General features: G+C 34.8%; 4 protein-coding genes across 9 annotated transcripts; 2 read left to right on the top strand and 2 right to left on the bottom strand.

Annotated features, from left to right (window-relative positions):
- Positions 1 to 226: 226 nt before the first annotated feature.
- On the bottom strand, positions 227 to 4,993 carry LOC7474212 (amine oxidase [copper-containing] alpha 3, peroxisomal). Its single transcript, XM_002314667.3, has 5 exons — positions 4,158 to 4,993; positions 1,680 to 2,064; positions 1,470 to 1,583; positions 826 to 1,364; positions 227 to 712 (listed from the first exon to the last, which is right to left on the bottom strand). Exons 1-5 carry the CDS (start codon positions 4,931 to 4,933, stop codon positions 505 to 507), a joined length of 2,022 nt encoding a protein of 673 aa, XP_002314703.1. The 5' UTR covers positions 4,934 to 4,993; the 3' UTR covers positions 227 to 504.
- A 3,885-nt stretch (positions 4,994 to 8,878) lies between these two features.
- Positions 8,879 to 15,675, top strand: LOC7474211 (heat shock 70 kDa protein 8). 6 transcript variants are annotated; one of them, XM_052456350.1, is made up of 5 exons: positions 8,879 to 9,165; positions 10,448 to 13,597; positions 13,722 to 13,806; positions 14,375 to 14,477; positions 14,634 to 15,675. In XM_052456350.1, exon 2 carries the CDS (start codon positions 10,450 to 10,452, stop codon positions 12,166 to 12,168), a length of 1,719 nt encoding a protein of 572 aa, XP_052312310.1. In that variant the 5' UTR covers positions 8,879 to 9,165; positions 10,448 to 10,449; the 3' UTR covers positions 12,169 to 13,597; positions 13,722 to 13,806; positions 14,375 to 14,477; positions 14,634 to 15,675. The 6 variants fall into 6 exon arrangements, with proteins under 6 accessions (XP_052312310.1, XP_052312308.1, XP_052312306.1 ...); XM_052456348.1 differs by having other exon boundaries at positions 13,722 to 13,822; XM_052456346.1 differs by having other exon boundaries at positions 13,722 to 13,969.
- On the top strand, positions 14,405 to 15,595 carry LOC127903878 (glucan endo-1,3-beta-glucosidase-like). The gene is made up of 2 exons (XM_052456475.1): positions 14,405 to 14,477; positions 14,634 to 15,595. Exons 1-2 carry the CDS (start codon positions 14,405 to 14,407, stop codon positions 15,593 to 15,595), a joined length of 1,035 nt encoding a protein of 344 aa, XP_052312435.1.
- A 3,140-nt stretch (positions 15,676 to 18,815) lies between the features above and the next one.
- LOC7498083 (uncharacterized) lies at positions 18,816 to 22,565 on the bottom strand. Its single transcript, XM_002314665.4, has 7 exons — positions 22,312 to 22,565; positions 21,972 to 22,089; positions 21,552 to 21,640; positions 21,377 to 21,423; positions 21,157 to 21,245; positions 20,464 to 20,597; positions 18,816 to 19,815 (listed from the first exon to the last, which is right to left on the bottom strand). The coding sequence occupies exons 1-7, from the start codon at positions 22,420 to 22,422 to the stop codon at positions 19,120 to 19,122; spliced, it is 1,284 nt and encodes a 427-aa protein (XP_002314701.2). The 5' UTR covers positions 22,423 to 22,565; the 3' UTR covers positions 18,816 to 19,119.
- Positions 22,566 to 25,066: the final 2,501 nt, after the last annotated feature.

Here is a 25,066-nt window from a genome sequence, read left to right as displayed (position 1 = left end):
CATCCGATTATTGCAGGGGGGCGGTTTGATTGTGGGAACATTCTATAATGTCTTTGGTGTAAATAAATCAATCAAAAGGCATTGCCTTTGGATGGAAATCGTTGAAAACTGGAATTAATAATTGTCACATTGTTAACAGAATTGAAAATTCCACGAACCGAATGCCATAATATAGTTCAAGAATATTTTTTGTATTTCAGGCCCTAGATTGGTGACACAGCATATATTTGTACGAAGAAATCTCAACTATGTATGTGATTCATCATATTATTTTGCTGTTCCGAAAAGGACACGGAAATGCAAATTAGATCGCTAACTGACAACTCTCTCATCAAGAAGAAGAAGAAGAAGAAGAAGATTATCATTCCTAAATCCCAAATAAAAGTCGAGAAAAAAAAACAAATTCAATCAAAGATTTGGTGAAACAATTAGGAAGAAGGATTTTTATTTTATTTTATGTTGTTCTTGTTTGTTTTTTAAGCAAAACCCATTGATTGAGACCAATTATACATACTTTCTTGAGCAATTGGACCAATTGACAGGTGGAGGCAGTTTAACTTTGAGAACCGGATTGCTCTCAAAAAAATTAGCTGGCCGGAGCTCAAACCCACTGCTTATTGTCGGCATCACTGGAAAATCCTCTTGGTATGGCACATGGTGAAATCCCAATGTGTACCACAACACGATGTCCTTATTTTCTATCCCCCTGTTCCTGCATTAACAAGAAATATTGACCCAACCAAATTTTAGCATTTAGTACTATAATTTTGAGGTTAAGAAGAAACAATCAAGATTATCGGCATCGTACTAATACCATAGGAGTACCTGAGACTCCATCTTGCTAGGGTATCATCCCCTCGGCTTTGATCAGCGTAGAGCCCTCCTGCCCATTTTTCAGACTTGTTATATGGTGTAACCCACACATTATACTTGGTGAAGGCTCCTCGAATTTGTGAGTAATCATCGTCTGATAAGACGGGATGAGTAAGAGACCCCGGGATCAAACGGTAGCCAATGGAGTTCCCCAAATCCGTCCTCTTGTTTGGATTAACCACTAACAGGTCAGCTTGCTCTACTCCAAGCCTGATCCTTGCATCAGACTCTGTTTTAGCCGTCTCACTGACAACCCTCCAATAACTCTTCCTAGGCGACATTTGATCAGCCACGCGGGTCATTTGCAGATTGGACTTGACGAGGGAGTTTGCATCACCGTCCACATCAAGATCAAGGTGGTAAGTAAGGAAATGATCATGGTGTGCACCCACTGTATTCTCTGCTAATAGTGTGCCATAGACTTCTTCCTTTATTTGATCATTGTGAGTATATACTGACCCCCTCACTTCTAGCAAGCCGGTTAGCCCAACCTGCAAGGAAAATCATGAATTATATATTTAACTACATTGCTCCTTAACTTCGCTTGTCATTTCCTCTCAAAAAATAAAACACTTTGTTTTTAATTCATGAGTTACCGTGACTTTGATTGAACCACTTTGTTTAAACTCCCAGTCATTGATGTAATCGTAGTTGCCAACAGTAGACACCATCCTTACAACCAGGGTCACCTCAGGCCTCACTTCTCTTATCTGCGCCGCCACCATTCAGTCAAAACGATCAAACAAAATCATGGCAAAATTGAAAAGCCCTACTAAACAACCCAAGAACCAGGAAAAATGGCTAACCTCTTCGCCTGGTTTAAGAGTCTCCGTATGCCTCCACGTTATGTCTCCAGCGTACTTCTCAAAGATGCAAAAAACATCAGGCATATTCACAGGCATCCCATTTTGGCCAGCAAAGTAAGCGTCCATGAAAACTGCATTTTCAGGGCAGTCTCTAAATGGCTCGAGCGGCACTGCACATAGACCATACCCATATTCACCAGCATCAAAAAATGTTCTGTAGTACCATTCTTCAGTTAAGTCCATGTAGGGCACGAACAGCTCAGATACAAACCCTTTATACAGAACTTGACGAAACTTTTGCTTCTGGAGATCAAATATGGATGCCAAGGATATAATTGGGCCTGCTCGAGAGTCGAAACTCAGATGAAAATCCCAATTGGCCCACCTAATACATATATTAAATTATTAATATACTGTCAAAAGTGACGGAGATTTTGATATTGAACCGGTGACGACGAGAGAATGTTTTGTTAATATCCCAATTGCCCACCATATACATATATTACAATCCTCGTTTTTTATCTACACTTTTTTTCTTGTTTTGACGAAACATGTATTTTGTATTAACAATATAATTTTTTCAATAAAAAACTAAGGTAATTAAAATAAATGTCTGTAGGAATTTTAATAATCTAAATTCATAAAAAAAAATGTATTCTATTAGTTAAAATCTCATTTTTATTATTCATTTATTTTATTTTATTTTATTATAAAAGCATGTTTTTTATATTAGAAGCATGTTTGTAGAAGTAAAAACTTATCATGATTTGAAAAAGAAAGTTTTAATAAGAAAATAAAAAATCATGTCTTGATAATTTTTATGTGCTTGTTTGAAAAAATAAATAAAAAATAATTAATTCATGAAAATTATATAAAAAACACACGATAAAAAAATTATATAATTTATTCTCATTAAATATTCATGTGCAGTATTTATATAAAAAAAATTATTATATTCATATATAATTATCCACAAAATAATTGTAAATATTATCATAAAAGGATTTTATTTAAAAAGAATAATATAATCATATGATTAAAAAATATTATTATAAATATTAATATAAAGAGGGTTTTATTCTAACATATATAAAAAGAATTCAAGGACCAAGTGGATAAAGCCCGTGTGCTTCTAGGCTTCAAAGGATGGTCCAAGGGTGTCTGGATATGCAAGGTCAGGGCTCCATGTGTTATTTTAAATAAATGGCTAGGCTTATTTGCCTCACCTAAAAAGAAAAAAACAAGAAAAACGAGCATATAATATGTGATATATTCAAGCTCTTTTTAAAATAAAGTGTGTGACATATAGAATGCCAAGACATATGAAGTTTCATCTAGCAAAGGGACTAGAAAACCAAAGTTTGAATTTCTATATCTCAAAATACAAATTTCAACTTGTTTTCACCTAGACACAAAAAAACCCTATAAATCTGAATAACAATATTTTCAACTTTAAAACATCCTTTAACCAATACAAAACATAAAAATCAAATCAAATAAAAAAAAATTGGACCTCAATTTATTTTTTTTAGCATGGTTAAAAAGTAAAACTATGTTTATTGAACTTTTATTTTCAAATCAAACTTATTGACACTAAGATTGTTTTCTTTTTTGTTATAAGGCCAACCAAAATCTCTCCCCCCCCCTTTCTTTTTTGATGACTTTTATCTCTCATTTCTTAAAACATAAAAAATATAGTTCTAGATCAAAAGACAAAAATCTAAAGCTAGAAGGACAAAAAAAAATATGAAAACAAAAAAACTTGAAAGATCAATTAAACTTTCATGAAAACTTAAAAGGCCAAAATGAACTTTTTACCAGAGTCAAGGGCTAGAATGTTTAGAAAATAAAGTTTTAAGACTAAAACATAAATACTCAAAGCTACAAGGACCGGATATGAAAAGATCAAAAACTTTAGGAGCCAAATTGAGAATCTTTAAAACATCAAGGATGAAATTAAATTTCTTGTAAGATCTAGGGATTAAAATGTTAGCAAAATGAAGTTTTACAGTAGAAATGTACACAATAAAAACTACAAGGACCAAATAAATGTAAAAAAAAACAAATACTATAAAGACTAAAGTATACTTATCTGACGATAGGATGCATGGATTAAAACATACTTTTCCAACGATGAATGAGGTAGGTGTATGCTGAAACAACTAGAAATAGTATTGACTAGATTATTAACTTAGTAAAAAACAAGTCTAAATCAAGTGAGAATTGACCCGATATGACCCAGTTGATCTTATAGGTCCAAAATTAACCCAAACAATCTATAAAAATATAATTTGACTAAAATAATTAAAATGATATTTTTTAATATTAAAGTAATAATATATTGAATTAACTTACATGTTAAAAATATTATTTTAATAAATAATCTTATAAAGGTAAAATAAAAACGTCTTCTGTCATAGGTTTTTTTTTTTTAATATAAAGTTAAGAGAAAGTATGGGCTCTCTACCCTAAACTTACCTAATTCTGTGTCCGTCGATAGTAAAACTTGGACCGTCAGGTTGAACCATGGTGATCCCCTTTAATTGGGCCAAGAAAGGCGGGTTTTGCTTTGATCCTCTATAGTCAGTCCCATCTCCCTTTGGTATCGGGACCGTTAATCTGTCTTTAAATCCTATAATCTTCGTCTCTTCAAGATCCACGGTGACAGTAACTCCTTCAACCGGCCTCATGTACGCATTCACAGTACCATCTAAATAGTAACACATGACTCTGACAATCCTTTTCTTCCTTCTTTCCTCTCCATACCAACCAACAGTAAAACCCCCGCAGACAACCTCTTCAATCTTGAGCCCTCTCTTTCTAATGGACTCCAAAAACGGTGCGTATTTGAGCGGCAACGCATTGGCGGCTATTTGCTCTTCAAAAGTGAGCAAAGGGTAGCCATAACCATCATAAAGTTTATCCGAAACAATCTTGTTGATTGTCAAGTCAACAGTGATTTCGTGAGTGGTTTGGTTAATACGTGCAATGACAAAAGCTTGGCGAGGTGGGGTTTTGGTGGTTGGGTCTTTTAGCCATGAAAGAACGGTGAGTTTGTTTGGGTCTTCTAGGCCTACATAGTGAAAGGCTGTGGTGTGGCTCGGTATGGGGTAGGAGCTGTGGACTATGGCTCGTATTTTGGAGAATTCGGCTGGGGTTAGGGAGTCCAGTGGGTGTTGACGTTGGTGAGTGGGGATAATGATCAAGAGAGTAGAGAGGAGAAGGAAAATTAGACTGTTGGGGATTAAAGCCATAGATGAGGATGGTGAAAAATATACTTGTCCATTAGTTTTATAATGGAAGACTTGGAGGCTCCCCGACCAATGCCTAAATCTCTTCTCCTCGTTTGTACAAGAAAATAAATACACCAAAAAGTTGCTTGAAATTGTTAAAAATAATGTTTTTTTTTAAAGGTTTACTTGCATATTAATTTTAGGATTTCAAAAAATTAATTGAAATATGGGTAAGTTAATCCAAATATCTACCGTTATTAAATAAATAGATAATAATAATGTTTTTTTATTGGAGTTGCTTGAAAGTTTAAGTTTTCATAAATTTTGAATTTTTTTATATTAATATATTTTTAATTGTTTTGATGGGTTAACATTAAAAATATTTTTTAAAAAATTTAAAAATTTATTATTTTAATATATTTATAAATAAAAAACATTTTTAAAAATAATCATTAACCATCTACCTACCTACCGCCGCACCTGTAAAGGTCAAATGCTGACTGCTACAAAATGTTCACTGAACTCCCTCTACTAAAGAAAGGGTAACTGTTTTAGTCCCTCCAGTTCAGTAAATTGCTTAATATACCCACTAATTGGTAGATTCATCAATATAGAACAGTAATTCTCATAATTACGCAACGCACGTGCATTGAACCACATCTTTCAACAACAAAACATCTGTTATTTTTCGCACCATTTTTTATATTAAAAAAATGCAACAGTTAAAGTAAATATCAATTAATTTATAATACAAATGTATACTCTTAAAAATCAAGAATTTTTTAGTGAAAATAAACATAAAAACCTGTTTAAATTAACAAAAAAGAAATTGATGAATTGAGTCAACAACTCAACTATTAAAAATTTGACCAAGAAATAGAATCTCAAGCAAACATACCGGTTTCATTCAAGATTATTCAAACAGGATTGAAATCCATACTCTCAAAACCTCCCCTCATCGTACAGGTAAGAGTCAACGATGGCAAGGAAGCTAAAAATCGAAACGCAACCAAACAAGACATGAACAAATTCATCGAAATGTCAAATGTCAGTTTATATAATCTCAATCAAATTCTCTTTGCTTGAAAAAAAAAACAGATGGAAACTAAAAAAACAAATGGAATTTTTATAGTTTCTAGTACAATTTGTTTTTAAAAAAAATAACACAATTCAAAAATATTTAAAGAAATAACACAGTTTAGAGAACCGTAAATACCACATGTGACTTATAAATGCAAGTATCATCTGCTACCCTTTTAAATTGTAAGATAGCATGGCATAATTTATGATAAAGAGAGGATAGAAAAAAGAAAAAAAAGAAAGAGATTTTAAAATCATGCTAGAACTTTGATGACGACATCACATATACATTTAGAAAGATCTTAATGAGATAAATCTAATGACTTCAATATAGGTCACTGATAGTGAATAAAATGAGTTAAAGAAGACGTCCAAAAATATTGAAATTCACTTACCTTTAGTCATCTTATGTAGTTCACTCTGATCACCATGAATAACTTTTTCTTATGTCGTTGGACTGTCTCATTGAGATATTATTAATGATACAAGTGATGCTGTTATAGAATTTCGATGTGTTTTTAGGATTTTTTTATTGTTTTTTTCTCTTTATAAATTATATAAAAAAAGAAGAGAGATAAAAAAACAAAAAAAATTAGACACAAAAAATTTATATACAATTCTCTAAATTATATTATTTATCTGAGTATTTTGTAGACAATATTATTATTATTATTATTATTATTTACTATGCTAGAGTTAAAAAAACCCTCAAATAAACGGACTCTGAAAAGACAAGATTGGAAACCTCTCTCGCATCTGTCAGAGGTCTACATACTTACAGGTATATCAGTCCGGTGTTGGCAATCAATGACGTTTTCGATGATAGCAAAGTACACTCGATGTCCCATCGTGGGTCCCTCTGAATTTCAATTTTACCGGTAATTTTTCATAGCTGACGCATATTTCACATCCCACCAAACTGATGTTACCCTTTTTTAACATCACCTGATGTTACGTCCATGACGGCGTTAACCGCGTTGATTTTTCTTATGTCCATTATTTGCTTCCATGATTGAATCCGTGATGATTTATCTCATATAACGAAGCATCACATTTTCCCCTGGAAATGGCATCGATGAGCACTCATCTAATACCCTTAATCTCAATTTTGCATCCAAGCTGTTTTTTATATTAATTTTACTATCAAACTTTCCAAAAGTCTAGTCTTCGTTAAAGGCTTCCGTATATTCTAAATGCTTTCCATCAAAATTAATTTTTTTAAATTGACATTATTCCAATAATTTAATATTATATTTGAGGTTTACCTGTTTTTTTATTAATAATTTGATGGAATGATAGTAAAAAAAAATATATAAATACTTACAAAAATAATGATAATAGAAGTAAAATTAGTAATGGTAATATTGTTGTTGTTGATCATGGTGATTATAGTAGGTGATAGTGATCACAATTGAGTGGCGATGAGAGTGACAATAATAGTAATGTAGTCACAACATCGACAATTAAGATAATTATTTGATAAAATCAATGATTTATAATTATAAATTATTACTTCATAAGAAAATACTTTTATATATATAATAAAAAACAAATATTGCATGTTGTCTAATAAATCCAAATTTGACTCTCTAAAAAAAATCTCAAACTAATAAAAATTAATATTCAAGTGACCAATATCACCAGGCTAGAAATAAGCTTCACAAATCAACGAGTTGCCGTGACTTTGATCGAACCACATCGCTTAAACTCCCAATCATTAATGTCGTCGTGATCGGCAGCAGTTGACACCATTAATTCTCACCACCAGGCTTACCTCTGGCCTGCGCAAAACCATCATTCATTTGATACCAAGCAATTTTTAATTTATTTATTTAAAAACCTCATCTAAAATCCACGAACATGAACGCTTGGTATCGCTGTCTCTGTGTGCCGCCACATTATGTCTCCAGTATACCTCTCAAAGATGCAACCAGCATTTTGTATCTTCACAGGTGGGAATCCCATCTTGGCCAGCAAAGTGAGCGTCTTTGAAAATTGCATTTCCTGGGCAGTTCCTAAGTGGCTCAAGCGGCACTGCAGATTGACCCAACCCATAGCCACCAGCATCTAAATATGTTCAGTGCCATTCTTCATTCATGTCCATACATGGCACGAAGAGTTCCGATACAAATCCTTTATACAGAACTCGACGGAACTTTTGCTTTTCATGATCACTTATTGATGCTAAAGATGTAATTCGGCCTGCTCGAGCTTCGAAACTCAGATGAAAATCTCAATTGGCCCACCTGATACAATGCATCAAAACAATGGCAACTTACGAAACTGTGCGAAAACAGGAAAGGGCAGAAAATGACAGAGACAAGGCCTCCTGCCCAGCTAAGTTAAAAGAGGGCTAGGCCCTTTACGAAAAACCCAATAAAGTACAAAGATTTTATTTTTAAAGAAAATCTAAAATAGGAAGCTCTATACTAGAAAAAAAAGAAGAAGTAAAAAAAGCTAAATTTGCAAGAAGAATAAAAACATAAAAGTAAAGGGATAAATCACAAAGCTAAAAGAATGCACAAGTGAAAAACACCGGGAAATATAAATTTGTATTCGAGAGTAGGTAAAAAAAACTTCCATGAACGTATTTCACTATTTATGAAGAATATTAAATTTAATGTATAAGTAAAATTAAAGAAAAAAATAGATTAAATAAAAATACCAATAACACAAAAATAGCTTTTCGCAAATAACAACGTAAGAAAACAAAACTAAAGGCCTATAAATTAGTTAAAAGCCCAAAGTAATTTTTTTTAAGAAAAATAAAAAGATAAAAGGCCTATAAATGAACATTGATTAATTTGGTCACAACAAGCAAACCCAAAGGCCCAAACGTAAAGGTTAAACTAAAAGAGAAGAGAGGCCAGAGGGGAAAAAGACGCTCATCTGGCTCAAAAGCTTCTAGACCTTCCGGGAAAGTCTAGAACATGAGGGAGACACCTCACCACCTTTGCATGCCCTCTCATTTCATCACCAGAAGGAGATACCTCCTTCTGGTCTCTTCTAAATTGTTCCTCCCTTACTTTTCTTCCCCTTTATTTATTAACTGCTTCTCTTTCCCTCTGTAGCCTCTACTACCAATATCAATAGCAACAAACTCGCGTTTCTCTTTTTCCTTGTGACATTCTTGCGCATACATTATTTTTCTATTAATAAAAAGTACTAGTCAGGTTAGCATCTCTCCAACTCATTATCTTCTTTGTATTTTTTTTCTACTTTGCTACAATCCATGTTTCTTATTTTTATTAGTTTCCTGAAACTGTCATCAAGTAACTAGTGATCGTATAATTTGCTCTCTTAATTTTTGTTTTATTAAATTTAACGTACTAAATCAACCTATGTCCTTGAAGTAAATGGCCACCGGGTTTGGCTTGTTTTTGTTTATCGTAGCAAATATGACTTCTCGTGAGAATTTATCTGCTCTTAAATTGGTTGGAAGCTTATGCTTCTTCTACAATGAATGTTCAACTATCAAGGGATATTGAAGTTTTTTTAAGTCATTTTATAGATGGGTTTTAGGTGTTTCATCGTTTCATGTCTATTTACTTAATTACATGAAGAATGCCTTAGAGGTGTTTGTTGAAATACCAAATCCTCGCGAACTGTATTTTATCTTTACATGTTTGAAAGCTTGAATTAATTTTTGCAGTTTCAAATTTGAATTGTTCATAAGAACCCACTTGCCAGGAAAGGCTCAATTGTTTTCGGGTTTGCACTTTTACCCTTCAAAAATAAATTGTGCCCTCGTTCTTGATGTCTCTTTAGATACTAGTTAGTTATTTCATTTGTTTGGGATTAATATACATTATTTTTATTTGGTGATAGATATCAGTTATTGGAAACATATATATATATATATATATATATATATATATATATATATGCTACCAACTTTGCTTCATTTCGTACAGTATCGTTTTGTTCTACAATGAAAAGGTACAATGTCTGCATTGTCTGCGAAGCATACTCTTACCTTACTAAAGGTTCTCCAGCACGAAATGATTCATTTTAGAACTTTTTTCATGTCTGGTGAGATTGTTTTCTTTATCTATTTGGTTTCAGAGCCTAAATGCCCTCATTATATGTAACTTGAACTGGGATTAGTAGACAATGCTTTTCAAGATACCCTCATCTTTTTTCATATTGTTAAAAATGGTGGGAAAGATAATGATACTAACGTGAATGATCAAAAAGGGTGTCTGACTCACCTATCTTTCAGAAGATAGACCAAAAACACAGGAATTCTTTGTGGATGTTTTTGTTGGATTTGATATCATCTTGATTTTGTACAGAAAAATTAAGTCACGGTTAAAGTTCAAAGTTCAAAGTTCAGGCATTTTGCCTCAGCATCCTTGTCCTGCACGCTCGCGGGGGAATATATATGCGTGTGTGTGTGGGTATCTGTTTCAAGTTTTTGACAAGCAACTTCCTTATTTCTTCGTCAAAATACAGGAATGGAAGAACCAAAATACACTGTGGCATCTGATAGTGAAACCACTGGGGAGGAGAAATCTTCACCGGCTTTTGCAGAAATTGCAATTGGAATTGACATTGGGACTTCACAGTGCAGTATTGCAGTCTGGAATGGCTCCGAGGTAGAGCTCCTAAAGAACACCAGAAACCAAAAGTTGATGCGATCATATGTTACCTTCAAGGAAGAAGTCCCTTCAGGTGGAGTCAGCAATCAGATCTCCCATGAATATGAAATATTATCTGGAGTTGCAATTTTCAACATGAAACGACTGATAGGTAGAGTGGATACTGATCCTGTAGTTCATGCAAGCAAAAGGCTTCCATTTTTGGTTCAAACTTTGGATATTGGTGTTCGCCCATTTATCGCAGCTTTAGTGAACAATGTTTGGAGATCCACCACGCCTGAAGAAGTCCTTGCAATATTTCTGGTTGAACTTCGAGCCATGGCTGAACTTCAGTTGAAGAAGCCCATAAGAAATGTTGTTCTAACCATTCCAGTGTCATTTAGCAGGTTTCAATTGACACGGATTGAACGTGCTTGTGCCATGGCTGGCCTCCACATCCTCCGGTTGATGCCTGAGCCAACGGCTGTGGCATTGTTATATGCACAGCAGCAGCAACAGACTGTGCATGAGAATATGGGAAGCGGAAGTGAGAAGAATGCCCTTATATTTAACATGGGTGCTGGGTATTGTGATGTAGCTGTTACTGCCACTGCTGGAGGAGTTTCACAGATTAAGGCTTTAGCAGGAGCTGCTATTGGAGGCGAAGACATACTGCAGAACATGATGCAGTATCTCTTGCCAAACTCAGAGAGCCTTTTCCTGAACCACAGAGTCAACGAGATCAAATCGTTGGGGTTGCTTCGAGTAGCAACCGAAGATGCAATCCATCAGCTCTCCTCGCGGAGCAGTGTTCAGGTGGATGTTGACTTGGGAAATGGATCCAAAATATATAAGGTGGTCACTAGGGAGGAATTCGAGCGAGTGAACCTTAAGGTGTTTGAAAAGTGTGAGAGCCTCGTAACACGGTGCTTGCGTGACTCAAAGGTAGACATAGAGGATTTGACTGATGTTATACTTGTAGGCGGGTGTTCATATATCCCAAAGATAAGAAACGTTGTCAAGGCTGTGTGCAAAAGAGAGGAACTTTACGAAGCAATAAATCCATTGGAAGCTGCAGTCTGTGGGGCAGCACTAGAAGGAGCAGTTGCATCAGGAATCACTGACCCCTTTGGAAGTTTGGATCTGTTAACAATCCAAGCTACCCCCCTTGGCATTGGAATTAGAGCAGATGGGAACAGCTTTGTCCCAATCATACCTAGAAATACCACAATGCCAGCAAGGAAAGAGTTGTTATTCACAACCACCCATGATAACCAAACCGAAGCTCTAATCCTTGTCTATGAAGGTGAGGGGACAAAGGTGGAAGAGAATCATCTTCTGGGCTATTTCAAGATCGTGGGAATCCCAGCTGCACCCAAAGGAGTTCCAGAGATAAATGTGTGCATGGATATTGATGCCTCAAATACGCTCAGAGTTTTTGCTGGAGTGGTGATTCCAGGAACTGATCAGCCAATGGCACCGTTTATGGAAGTCAGGATGCCTACAGTTGATGATGGGCATGGCTGGTGTGCTGAAGCCCTGAACCGGTCATATGGGTCGACTCTTGATCTGGTTACCGTGCAGAAGAAGATGTGAAGGCGAGGGTGATATTCTAGACTGCATCAGTTTAGGAAGATAAAAGAGTGTCGAAATGAAAAGTTGTTTACGTTTTACAAGAAAGTGAGCTTGCTGTAAGGAATAAAATAATACATGTACAGAACTTGGCTTTGATGTTATTTAGTGTCCCTTCAATTTCTTATAACCATAAATGATTCAGGAAAGTTATAGAGATAAAATCTAGCTGCGACATATCGACTCAACGAGTTTGGAAGGGAGAATGATTTGAAGTACAGTTAGAAGTTTCAGTTTGATCATTGTCACCACGCAGCTTCAATTTTGTGGGTGGGTTCTGAAGGATTTATATGTTCTGGGCTGTGTCTACATCGCCATTATACTCTGTGAGGGTCAGGTCAATTGTAACAGGGCATAACAACGGTCCATCTCAGAGTAATTAGTGGTTAAGAGATATAAGTGGTCATGGCTGAGTTTTATACCCCTAAAATTGGACGAAGCACAAGAGACCAATACGAGTTGTTCTTACGGGCCTGTTCTCACAAAATTCAAATAATTATTAAAAAAATAAAATTATTTGCCAGTGGATTGATATGGAGACCTTTAAATGGAGAGAAACCCCGACCACTAGAAAAGGTAGGCAAGCGGAGCAGTTCTATTAATAATTAGAAAAGAGGAAAGAAGTTGGCGTCGAAGGAGCACGATTGTTGGCAGTTACAAGGCAGCATGGAGCATTACAGGGAACGTGGATTGTAAAGGATTATAGATACAAACCACAACGGCGAGGACAAAACAATCAAATTTTGTTCCATTTTGTTTAGAACACCTAAATGGTTGTAGGCAGTAACATCATAGGCTGATAGTTAGGTTACTCTGTTCCATTTTAATAGTTTAAAGTGATCATTATTGTTCATAATTAGTCTTCTAACTGGCTGGATAGATTGCAGACTCCAACTGGGTCTGTATACTTTCAATTCACTTAATTTCATTTATTATAAAAGAAAGGATCAAAAAGATCATTAGAGTAAATAATAGAGCACATTTAGTTGTTACCTCAATCCAAAACAAATAGAGTGAGCTACTGTGCGGACCATTATCCAAATTTTTTGTTCTTCTTTTGTTATGAAGTCCTTGAGAATCCGAGGCAGGGAAAAAAAACACTGAATTACAGATAGATTTGTTTATTTAATACGGTACAAAGAGAAATTAATCTTGAGAATTATCTGGGTAGTTGATATGTTTTATCGTATGCAGTGCAATTCTCTACTCGAACTGGTGCCAAGATCATGACCCGCGGATGGCATCAAATCATGCGCAATACGAGGACTTGAGCGTCCCAAGCACATCTCATGAGGAGGAATGAAGAAATCATGATGGATTGCCGGTTAAAGTGTAATTGTTATTGGCAAGTGCATGCATATTACCCATCTTAATGTATTCTTGTACAAAACAGGTAGTGTTATGCTATCTAATCTGCTTTAGAATTAGCAAAGCCATGGTTATATATAGCTAATGTAATTCATTGCAGATAACTCCTCATTGATTGTTTTCTCATGAGAATCTGTCACATGCAGCAGCTCTTCACATTTGGCAATAAAATTATGATCATTTGAGAAGTGGCAAACATTCAACCATTCGAAAGTAAAAAAGTTTGACTAGGCAGTTATGTTTTGAAACGGTTTGTTTGACCTTCGTCTTCGTCTTCTTCTTCTTCTTGTATAAATGGTTTGTTTGAACTAATTCAAATCCTCTTTTATAAACGTAATGCTTTGACCTTTACCATAGAAGAATATATATCCTTGCAAGAAAAGAAGCTCATTGCTCTGTAAGTAACAATCCTGCTGACAATTGTTTTTGTTATTCTGATAGTTGCTTGACAGAGATTATTGCAGATACCACAAAAAAAAAAAAAGAACTTGGAATTTTGTTTATTCGATTTATTTTCTTTCCCAGTATAAAAGATCATAAATATATGTGTTTTCTATGTTTAGATTAGTCGAATTAATTTAGTGTACCATATCTCATTCTAAATATTTCCTAAATAAAGATTTTTATTTGTGAGAAAGGATATATATTTGTAAGGAAAATAGTGGGAGGGGGCTGCTAACTAAGAGTTCGATAATTAGCTACGGTTTGAGAGCGGTTGAGGTTTTCGTATTGCTATTTACTAATAATTCTTGATAATTTCAGTGTGAAATTTTAATTTATTCCCTCTATTTGTTTGCTCTAGTGTGTTTAAGCAGGTGATCAGTAAATCAAGATGTTAACACCTAAAATTGCTATGTGGATCATGGTGCTAACAGTGGCTGCAATTCACATCTCGATGGTCTTAGGTGAGAGTAATTCCCATCCTCGAGCATATATATAAGCACGATTTCTAATCGTGTTAAGAAACGATTGAATCATGCACTTAAAACCTCTGGATTTGTGATACATTTATAATTACATTATATCACCGTATTAATTTGCTTCCCGTTGACAATTTTCAGGTGGGGATGCTGGGATTATTTATGGAAGAAATGGAGATAATCTCCCATCCCCTAAACGAGTAATTGATTTTCTCACCGAGGACATGAACCATGCGATTTCATTAGTCCGGGTCTATGATGCCAATACGGAAGTTTTAGAAGCTCTAAGTGGAACCAACTTGGTCGTAACCATTGGGGTTCCAGATGAAGCAATTGCCCATGTAGCTTCTAGCCAGGAAGCTGCAGACAAATGGTTTCGAGACCACGTACTTACTTATGTTCACAAGGGTGTTCGGTTCCGATATATTTGTGTTGGCAACGAGGCAATTCCTGGTGTTGTTCAATCTCTTGTACCACAAGCAATTATTAATCTCTACAATTCAGTAAGGAAGGCAAGCGTAGATTATATCTATGTTACAACTGCAGTCGGGGGTAAAGTTCTGGAAAGCTCCTATCCTCCCTCAGCTGGTCGATTCGCGAATGGGGTCGACAAAATTATGAATAACCTCACGAATTATTTGTATAATATAGGGTCCCCGTTATTGATCAATTTGTACCCTTACCATGCCCTGGTCTCGGAGCCACAACATATTTCATTGGACTATGCCTTATTTCAGTCCCAAAAGCCAGTGTTTACAGATGGGGATTTAGAGTATTACAATCTTTTTGATGCTATGGTGGATGCATTTGTAGCAGCAATGGTAAGGGTGGTGCAACAGGAGGATGTCAAACTTGTCGTCGCCGAGACCGGGTGGCCAACTGCAGGTGTTGGGTCGTATGCTTGCACCGAGAATGCTCGAATCTACAACCTTAATCTAAGGAAGCATGCAATTGAAAAGGGATGCACTCCGAGAAAGGCGGACATTAATTTGGAGGTTTACATCTCGGAGATGTTCAATGAGAATCTGCAACCGGACGAGTTTGAGAGAAATTTTGGAACTTTTTATCCCAACCTCACCGAGGTATATCAGTTGTGGCGCTGAGTTCTTAATTTTGAAAACGAAGCAACTTTGTATTGATCTTGATTGTATGAAATAAGAAAAGAACCATTTATATTCCTTAACCAATTGCATGTTCAATTGCTGTTTTTTTCACACATTTTAGGTACATGCGATATTATGCGGGTACACATTATTTTTTCAGCTAAATATTTAAGCATCGTAAATGTGTTTTTTTAAAAAGAAATTCAATAACTCGGGTTAATCTTGATAAACTAAAAGTTATTAAATAAAATAAAAAAAAATATTATATAAAGGTGCACAAATTAAAAATATCATAAAATATAAATATTTAATCTATATAAAATATAATATTTTTTTTTGATGAATCATACTAACTTCAAAAAAATTAAACACATATAATATAATTAAAAAATAATTACTCTTTGAAAAAGGCTAAAAAAATAACAGAGAAGAGGTATTAATTAAAGCATAAATTTAAAATTTATTTTAAAAAAAGACATATAAAAAGAGGTATTAATAAAAAAATGAAAAAAAATAAAGAGAAGAATAAAAAAAACAATACAACATCAACTTGGATTCAATTATGAAATTGAAAATAAAAAATCATAAGAATAAGGATCAAATTAAAAATACTCATACATGATAAAAAAAAATTAAACACGTAGAATTTTTCGATGTATATTTTTACATAAATAAATCACAAACCATTGTATAAGTAAATGAAAAAAATAGTCATTAACAATAAATAAAAAAATTAAGAAATAAATATAGATTAAGATATTTAATATCGCAATATGGATAATTTACTTGGTTGTGTTAAATGAATTTATTTATTAAAATCTATTTGTAATAGAAATAGATAAATACATAAAACTTATTGAATAAAATAAAATGAAAAAAAATACTATGCAAGAATGCATATACTAAAAATATTATAAAAAATAAATATTTAATCTTTGCAAAAATATATATAAAAAAGTTACAGATGAATCATACTAATCTTCTAAATAATTAAATACGCCAATATAATTAGAAAATAATTACTATTTAAAAAAGGCTAAAAAAACAAAAAAAAAATCATAGAGAAGAGGTATTAAATAAAACATAAATCAAAAAAATTATTTTAAAAAAATAATTAAAATATCTTTTTTTAAAAAGAAAAAAACAAGGCCAACCACCTGACCTATCAAGAAAAGATCTGTGCACGGGCCTTTATATTTTTTCTTAATTCAATGGGGAGGACAACATGTTGTTCGCCCTTCTTCCTCAACAGACAACGTGTCATTTGAAACTTCTAGAACCAGGCCACTAGTATGACCGGAATAGTAATTTTCTCTCTCTAAACCGAAAGCGAGCGACTTCATCTTTTTCTCCATAAAAAAAAGAACTAAAAAATAAGAAAAATAAAATTTGGTACCAAATTTTTTTTTTGAAAATTATAGGGACCAATCACTTAATAGTTAAAAAAATAGGCAAAGAAAATGAATTTTTCAAACAAGTTTCAAAAGTTGTCTTCTATATTACCCGTATTTTTCATTTTAATCATATTTCTCTAAATTCAACCATTTTTTCCCAAAAAAAAAAACATGCAATTGGTTCAAATCTGGATTCAAAATAGCCCAATCACGTAAAAAAAATTGAGGATGAATTTTGTTTTTAAATACATTATTACAATCTACAAAGAACTGTGAAAGGATAAACAATAGAAATGCTACAGTATTTTCCCCTTTTTGTTAATTTAACCATTCCAGTACAAATGGGCTTTGATTTTCTCTAATTGGGCTCAAGTGACTTGCACTGCATTCTGTTCTCTAAAGCCCGCCAGCCCATTTTAGTGGTTAGTTCATATCACCCTGTGCAAAAAACAAGTGAGCAGGGTGGACAGAGGGACATATTGGCAGTCACATCCGTTACTTTCCTATCTCCACCAGTCCGTACTAGAGATTACATTTATATCAGCAATCCTTTGTCTGTATATTTAGTAATAAATGTTTTTTTTTTTGAGAAAAAAAAATATGGACGGTGGTTTGAAGCGTTATACATATAATTTATGAAATTTACCTCAAAGTTTGCCTCATCTCCTTGTAGTTCTAACGCACCATCCCACAGCAACTCTATATATGGTAGAAAAAACACCCCTACCCCACAAAAAAATAAACAAAAAAGAAAAGAGGTCTAAAAAAAAGTACAAGAAAGCTATTTATACTGCCCAAATTCCACATGGGATAGGACCAAGACACTGACCATAATAATCCCAATTGATGATGATATCGTGATAAATTCTTTTTTGGACTGTCTTCTTAATTTGTATATACAATATCATACGCTCAGAAACAAAATCCCTCATAAGGGTGCTAAAATCTCTGGCCTCTCCTTCACACCGGCTACTGCTTCTGTGAACCCTAAGAAACAAAGGAAAGGGACACCTTGAAATCCCAGAAGGACAAATAATAAACTCCAAAAACACAACACTGCCCTGAACACCCTGCCTCCAATTTGTCCACATCCAACCTGATCTCAAGCTTAAAAACAAGAACAAAATGGGGAGAAGTGAAGAGAAATTAGAATCCAATTAGAAAGACTCCAAGTCTCTTTCTAACGTCACTTCTAAGTAAAGAGAACCCTTGAGACCTCAACGACAAAGATTACATGACAAACTCCATATCCCAAAACATATATATATATGTACGAGCATAATATGCTTTGTCAAGTTAAGTTCAATTCCCAAGACACGCACTGTTACTTCTCTCTAAAGCCACGCTATCTAACAAGAAGCATAAGCTCCGTCTTGAGTTTGACTTCTCAAAAAACAAAGCACGACACACATTCCTACCACCAACTCTGCCATCGTTGAAACCAATCACATAATTAAACAATGCAAACTGACTAGCTAAACAAAGAAAGAATCCGTGATGAAAGTTTTCAAAATTATAATAACTAAACAAAGTCCAACCCAAAAAACAATTCCTAGATTCTCCACAAAACCTCACAAGCCAAGGGATATACATTTATAGTACATACATATATATATATATATATATATATATATATAGAGAGAGAGAGAGAGAGAGAGTTTGAATTGAAGTTCAACAGAGATTTTTTTCAACGCTTGCATGGTTTTCTTGGTAGAGTATATATATTTATTTCTTTTTTCCAGCTTGCTAGGCTTCACCGTACAGTGACATATAATTTCCAGTGCAATAATGTTCACCGTTTCGACCACGCTATCTCCTTCCCATGCTTAACCACCCAAACTCCCAAGACTTCGTGATATATATATAGAATTAATTTGCTAGGCCACAAAGCTCAAAATTAGACATGGTGCACAAGATTTGATACCCCGCCTCGTACGTAGTCTCTTCTTTTAACTTGGGTCAATCGATGCACCGTAATTAACTTGGAAAAAAAATAATTAATCAAATTATTTGTATTAGTGTCATTTGCCATTGACATTTTGACACATAATAGTTAAATGCAAAAGTAGTGGTGGTGGAAGGCCTATGTACTCTTTTCTTCTCCTTGCTTTTTTGCCTTTTTTGCGATGTTTAAAACCGTTGAGATACTGACATGTGGCGCCGTTTGATGTGAGGCGAGACAATGGATATGAGTCCCCCGAGTGGAGGCCGCATCTTTGACCTATAAATCATCTCATCGTACGGCCTCCTATAAAACTTCAAAAATGGCACGAACGATTCTCGAGACCTGTCTGCCTTGCTGACGTGGCACTCCTTCTTGAAAAACAAGGCAGGTGATTGGAGGAACGAGGGGCGTGGGGTCCGCGGTTGAGAGATTTTGAGTGTGTCACTCGTGGTGACACGCTGTGGCAACGGGGTTGATGGGAAGAGACTTTTCTGGGCAAGCCTAGTGTAGCTGCCACCGTTCATGCTGCCACGTGGGGTTCTGGCAACTGGTGACGCAAAAGAAAAGGATCTAGCGTTGAGGGGAGAGATGAGGGCCGGGCCCAGAGAAGAGAGGTTTGTTGGTCCTACTTTTGATGCCGACGTGTCAGTCAAAGTTAGGTGCCAAGGCTTGAGGGAGTCAAAATGGTGGGACACGGTGAAGGAAAATCTAGAGGAAGAGCATGAGCCAATCTTAGCCGTTGACTTGACAGACGAAGGATCCAATCGGAGGGAGGAGGCTCGAGGGTAGGAGGAAAAGTCATTGAACTCCAGTGATTCTTCAAAGTCTAGTGAAGATACCACCATCGTGGCCGTTGATAGCTCAACAAATGGACGGACACCCTGCAACCATGACAGTATGTATTGTCACGCTTTTGTGGAAATTTAAAGTATGGTCAGTACTCTTAGTCAAGACTAGTTGCACCTAATTGTAGTCTGTGTTTTCAAATTCACATAGAAATATCATGAGGGATAAATAAAGGTCACAATTCCTAATTAACTATATTATTCATTTCTAACTTACCCCATCTCAATGCTAAAATTAAAAATTAATGTTTTAGTGCAAGAATATAATGGCAATTACTTGTTTTATATTAAAAAATATATTAAAAAATATATATTTTTTAAAAAAATTCATTTTTAACCTCTAAAATTGAATTTTTATCTCTCTTTAGGCAGCAGTTACAAAAGTGAATTAAGGTCGCAGTTAACGGTACAAAAACAGGTGTGAAAACTAGCTGGTGTAATAAAAAGTTGTAGGAGATTTGACTTAAGCTTGGTGGCCCATGTAACTAGAAAGGCACAGGACAAGTTGGTCAAACACTACAGCCAGATCCAGCAGGTTAAACAGTATTATACTCTGTTTTTCTTCTTCTTATAAAATAGTATTAAACTTGAAATAAGAAACAATGGGGGGAAGAACAATATATATTTCGGCCAATACGTGCACACACATAAAACATAACACACCAAGATTTTTTGAATTTTTACCTTCCATAAATAAGGGAAGAGAGAAGGCGGGTCGATTACAAAAGCCTTGTAAAGCCTGCCTGGGTAGTACTCAGCCACAATTTTCAGAGTTCCGAGCAATAAATTCATAAAAGCCGATGCTGACCTGAAAAAGCCTGTACATTTGGGGGGAAAAAAACATGCACATTCATTAGCACATATGAGGGAGTCGTGTTTTTTCTTGACAAAAAAAAAAGCGTAAATGTGAACAGTCAATTATTATGACTATTAATATATTGAAGCCTGAGCATTGCAGGGAATTATATTTAATAATTGTGTTGGCATTTGCCAATGCAAAAAAGGAGAATCCTGGGTACCATCTGTGTGAGGATCAAGACATTTAAGGAAGTCAGAGTGCAAAATTCACCAATTCTAGGAGAGTATATAACGTGACAGGCTTCAATTCCCGATAATGCCCCTACAAAAACTGACCAATAGTGCAACCATGAAGGTGACACTTCAGGGGCAGCCGGGACATTGTCTGAGAATATATCAGATCTCTGCCGGTTCTCCGACATATCTGAGTGCCTGGGGTCTCATTAATGAGCTTAGCTGCCTGCTTTACCAGCGTGCACCCCCAACAAAAGTGCCTTCTCAATTTTCAAAGCTTGGTCGATCAAAAACAAATAAATCAAAGCTTGATTTATAGTTCATACTGCTGCAACAACTACTTACTTGCATCAAAGAGGAGAACAAATTGTTCTGCGTTTCTTGGCATGGTCCCTATTGCCACCTCCAGTGTAAACACTAGCAACCGAGTGAACCTAATATTTTTTAAACAAAAATAAAACACACACCCGAGAAATAAAATAAATAAGCAGATTCAAATTTTACTCGAAAACCAAGAAAAAGAAGTGCTATGTATGTTTTGTTGTTTTTAGTTAGATATACTCACAGTTTTTGTGAATGGAACTTTTGGTAATCTTGCTTGATTCGAAAAATCTACAAGAAAAGTGCCAAAAACATTAACTTATTAATTAATTGGTCCAAGCTTCTTCACTCTTTACATTATTTTCTTGAAGAAAAAAAAAGAGTTATTAAAGGGGAAGAGATGGGGAGTTGAAAATCACCATAACAGGTCTGGATTCTTCATCATGACCAGCAACATAAGCAACTCCTTCAGCTAGCTCAGCTGAGAACTCATCCGCTATCAAATTCTCTGTACATTCAAAACCAAGAATTAGGTGCAAAAAACAAGAAAAAAATTGAACGATGACAAAATTTCTGTTGTGCAAAAAAACAAGAAAAAAAATTGAACGGTGACAAAATTTATGTTCTTTATTTTGAATATAAGTGGAATCAATGATTACAGGGGTATTTACTTTAACGCTCAAATATTCAACTAATTAAACAGAGAAAAGCAAGATTCCACTAGCATAACGAAACAAAAAGAAAATATGCTTGTAGAAAAGAGAGTATTAGCAGACAAATAGAGAAAACTTTTTGAAGGAATAGAAGAAGATGAGAAAAGAAATGGAGGGTTATAGTACCAGTGCCTATACTCTCTCTCCAAGAAAGGCAGGCCCTTAAGTGCTTAGCAGCTTTCTTCACATTATCACCTTTTGCTCTTAGAAACCTCTCCACACAAGCATTGTTGCAGAACTTCTCCTGTCAATTAATAGTGTCATATATCAGAGATGTTAATTTACAGTGATCCCTAAAGAGATCTCCGCAGATCAAGTACAGCAAAATGATACGCTTGAAAAAAGAAAATCAAGTAACAAACTTGATCGCAGTACTGTAGAAAAAAGTCCAGTGTAAACAGTGAAATATCGCTTGGTTTAAACGCAGGAATAGAAGCATAAAACAGTGGAAATAACTGAAACCCACCTGTTTAACAGTGAGTGGAGCATGTTTTCTTAGAAGCTCGAGAACAGCTTCACTTCTATCATTGTCTTTGTGATCTTTCTGTGGTTGAAGTTGCTGTTCTTTCTTGCCCATTTCTAGAAAAACAATGTGAGATCAAAAGACACACCAATATACCAAACTTCTGCTTCACGCTACCATTAAAAATTTGCACTTGCAGAGGGAGAGAGAGAGAGTTGTTAAGGTAGAACTAGAAACTGGCAACTTTGAATAAAGAGGGTGAGGGACTTAGAGGCCTATATATAGCAAACGATAGCTGATAACGCCGTTATGCATTTTAAGTGAGAAAAAAATTATTATGGTGTTATTTTATTCCGTATATTCATTATGATTTTGATAACGATTCGCAACGGAAAACGTCACCGCCACCATCCTTTAATATTCTCATTATCACTACTCTTTCTTTGTCTAGTACCCCTGCTTTATTCCTTTTAGGACATGCATTTAATTTCACACTTGATTGAGTAAAATATCGATATCTCTTTATTAGGTCCATCGAAGAGTTCATTTATGGGAAATTGACTGCATGCTACTTGGAAAAAGAAATGTAAGAGAAAATTTGAGGAAAGGTGCAGTGTAGTTAATGAAACACAAGTACGATACTGTTGTTTTCATTACTTTTGGTAGTTTTTTTTAGCTATGGACTCTAGTGAGATCAAAGGACTCCCGTGAGAGCATATTTCGGAATAATAGGAGGTCTAGATCAATGATATTTCTTTGCCGACTATGGCGTGCATCATGCATGCTATAGTTTCAAGTGGTTGGATGCATGTTTTGGTCCATGGAGAACATTATTGTTGGCACAAAATTGCCACTTCTGGGTAATAGAACAGCTTAGTTCTGTTTAATTTCTTCTCTCTTTTTCGAGTGTAGAGGGCATGCATTGATCTAGCATTGTTCGGCAGAAAACATGGAAAGAAAGTGAGGGATATACATGTTTTGTTGTTTTAGCGATAAACCAGACGTGGCAATTTGGCCTGTTATTTTGAAAGGACGAGCAAGTGGTAGTATTGATTGACGGGCTATTGTCGTTGATGGGAGACAAGAAAAATATTGCTTCCTTATCATTCGTCTCATCGATCAATATAAGCAGGTGGGGGGGTCCTCTTTGAACTATTGCCGCGTAGAAATTTGGGTCGGCAAGCCATGCTTGTGTCCTCGACAGAATCGGACGTTTAACCTTGTGTTCTATATTTTGTTGCGAGAGATGCAAACTAGTTGTTGTTTCAGATTGAGTTATTTCTTTTGCGAATAATTGTGTGTTGCACTCAAGCGATGTTAGTATAATGTTCGTGAAGGTTTCATGCAGCTCTTATCAATGAAGATATACATCGAACAAATTTGATATTTGTAAGATGGAATTGATCGAGCTGTTATTTAAGTGACCAGACACGACGAGGCGTCGAGTCCAAGATTTATTATACAATCCAATGCAAGTAATTAATTAAGCACATAATTCCACAAGTCAAAACCTTGATATTTGTCGTCCATAAATAGCAACAAATTAATGAAACAATAGCTAAGTCCGTTTTTGTTACGGCGGAGACCTAATTAATTTTATACATTTTGCCTCTAGAGTCAAGACAAGTACTACTAAATCCTGAAAATTCTCCAAGTCTCTAATCTTTTTTACCTGATATATTAAAAAACATGTTACACTGCTAGAAAATAAATAAAAAAACATATACGGGATATTTTCTCGATGTTTAGGCCAGAGTTATATCAGCAATTTAAATGCCAACGAATTTTCCGATGAAATTCTATTGTCAACAAGTTGCTTGTTAGAGATTGTCATTCAGGCAGCAATTTTGTCAATAATTAAAAATACCGACTAAGAATTTATAGAAATACAGATGGAATAGCTGGAGAAACAAAAAAAAATTGTTGGCAATTCTGTCAATGATTTTCAGTTTATAATAAAAAAATTAATATTAAGAACATGAACTTTCTACTATAAAAAAATTTAAAGAAAAGCATTAAAAACAACATTTACACGGACACATAAAAACTTATTATTCCAATTTTGTGAAGAATGTTTTTCCAAGAGAACAGAAATGATGATAAAAACGGCACAAACACTAGCAATTGCCCATGTTCATGTTTGATCAAGCTTTTATTTCAACTCCAAGAATTAACATAGAGCGAATGAAGATGATGATCTTTCTTCCATTTAATTAAAATAGTAGAATAAAAATTATGCCACGAATCTTGATACATATAGATGATGATTATTCTCTAACATGTAAACAAGAGATTAAAACCCTTAGATACAGATATGATTGCGGAGTTAAATGCAAATGAGAAGTACTGAACATATGAAACAACAAAACATGAAGAAGCACTCAGTTTATTACCCCTCCATACTAAATTTCTGATATCCTACATGCATAAAACGACATGGTTTTGTTTTATTTGAGCATGTAGGATATCACCTTACCCACACGAGGTAGAAGACTTTGGTTGCCAGTTCCCCGTCGCATTAATGAACCGTTATTTAATCCCCTCGATCCACTATATATGGTTCTGCACTACAGCAATATTTCTAATACAACAAGAACTTAAATAATCACAAAATATATCTAAGATTTTTCTATCTTGACCCTTCAGAAAATATGTTGACAGTAGAGAATAAGACCGAGCGAGTGCATGCATAAAATAAAAGGTTTGAAAAGGGAGGGCGACGTTAATTAGCTAACTTAATCAACCAAAATTAGTCCTT

Source organism: Populus trichocarpa, chromosome 10, assembly GCF_000002775.5.
Source record: "Populus trichocarpa isolate Nisqually-1 chromosome 10, P.trichocarpa_v4.1, whole genome shotgun sequence".
NCBI lineage: Eukaryota > Viridiplantae > Streptophyta > Magnoliopsida > Malpighiales > Salicaceae > Populus > Populus trichocarpa.
The sequence above is the reverse complement of the archived record's forward strand: the minus strand, read 5'-3'. Positions and strand labels throughout refer to the sequence as shown.

Bases quoted from the DNA above. Each gene is read 5' to 3' on its own strand.
- LOC7498083 (XM_002314665.4), bottom strand. From the start codon at position 22,422: ATGGGCAAGAAAGAACAGCAACTTCAACCACAGAAAGATCACAAAGAC. The intron at 21,246-21,376 runs GTGAGTATATCT...AAAAAATATTAG, and splicing joins AAGTTCCATTCACAAAAACT to GTTCACTCGGTTGCTAGTGT. The intron at 20,598-21,156 runs GTAAGTAGTTGT...CCAAATGTACAG, and splicing joins TGTTCTCCTCTTTGATGCAA to GCTTTTTCAGGTCAGCATCG.
- LOC7474211 (XM_052456350.1), top strand. From the start codon at position 10,450: ATGGAAGAACCAAAATACACTGTGGCATCTGATAGTGAAACCACTGGG.
- LOC127903878 (XM_052456475.1), top strand. From the start codon at position 14,405: ATGTTAACACCTAAAATTGCTATGTGGATCATGGTGCTAACAGTGGCT. The intron at 14,478-14,633 runs GTGAGAGTAATT...GACAATTTTCAG, and splicing joins TCACATCTCGATGGTCTTAG to GTGGGGATGCTGGGATTATT.
- LOC7474212 (XM_002314667.3), bottom strand. From the start codon at position 4,933: ATGGCTTTAATCCCCAACAGTCTAATTTTCCTTCTCCTCTCTACTCTC. The intron at 2,065-4,157 runs GTAAGTTTAGGG...TATATGTATTAG, and splicing joins ATCGACGGACACAGAATTAG to GTGGGCCAATTGGGATTTTC. The intron at 1,584-1,679 runs GTTAGCCATTTT...GTGGCGGCGCAG, and splicing joins CTCTTAAACCAGGCGAAGAG to ATAAGAGAAGTGAGGCCTGA.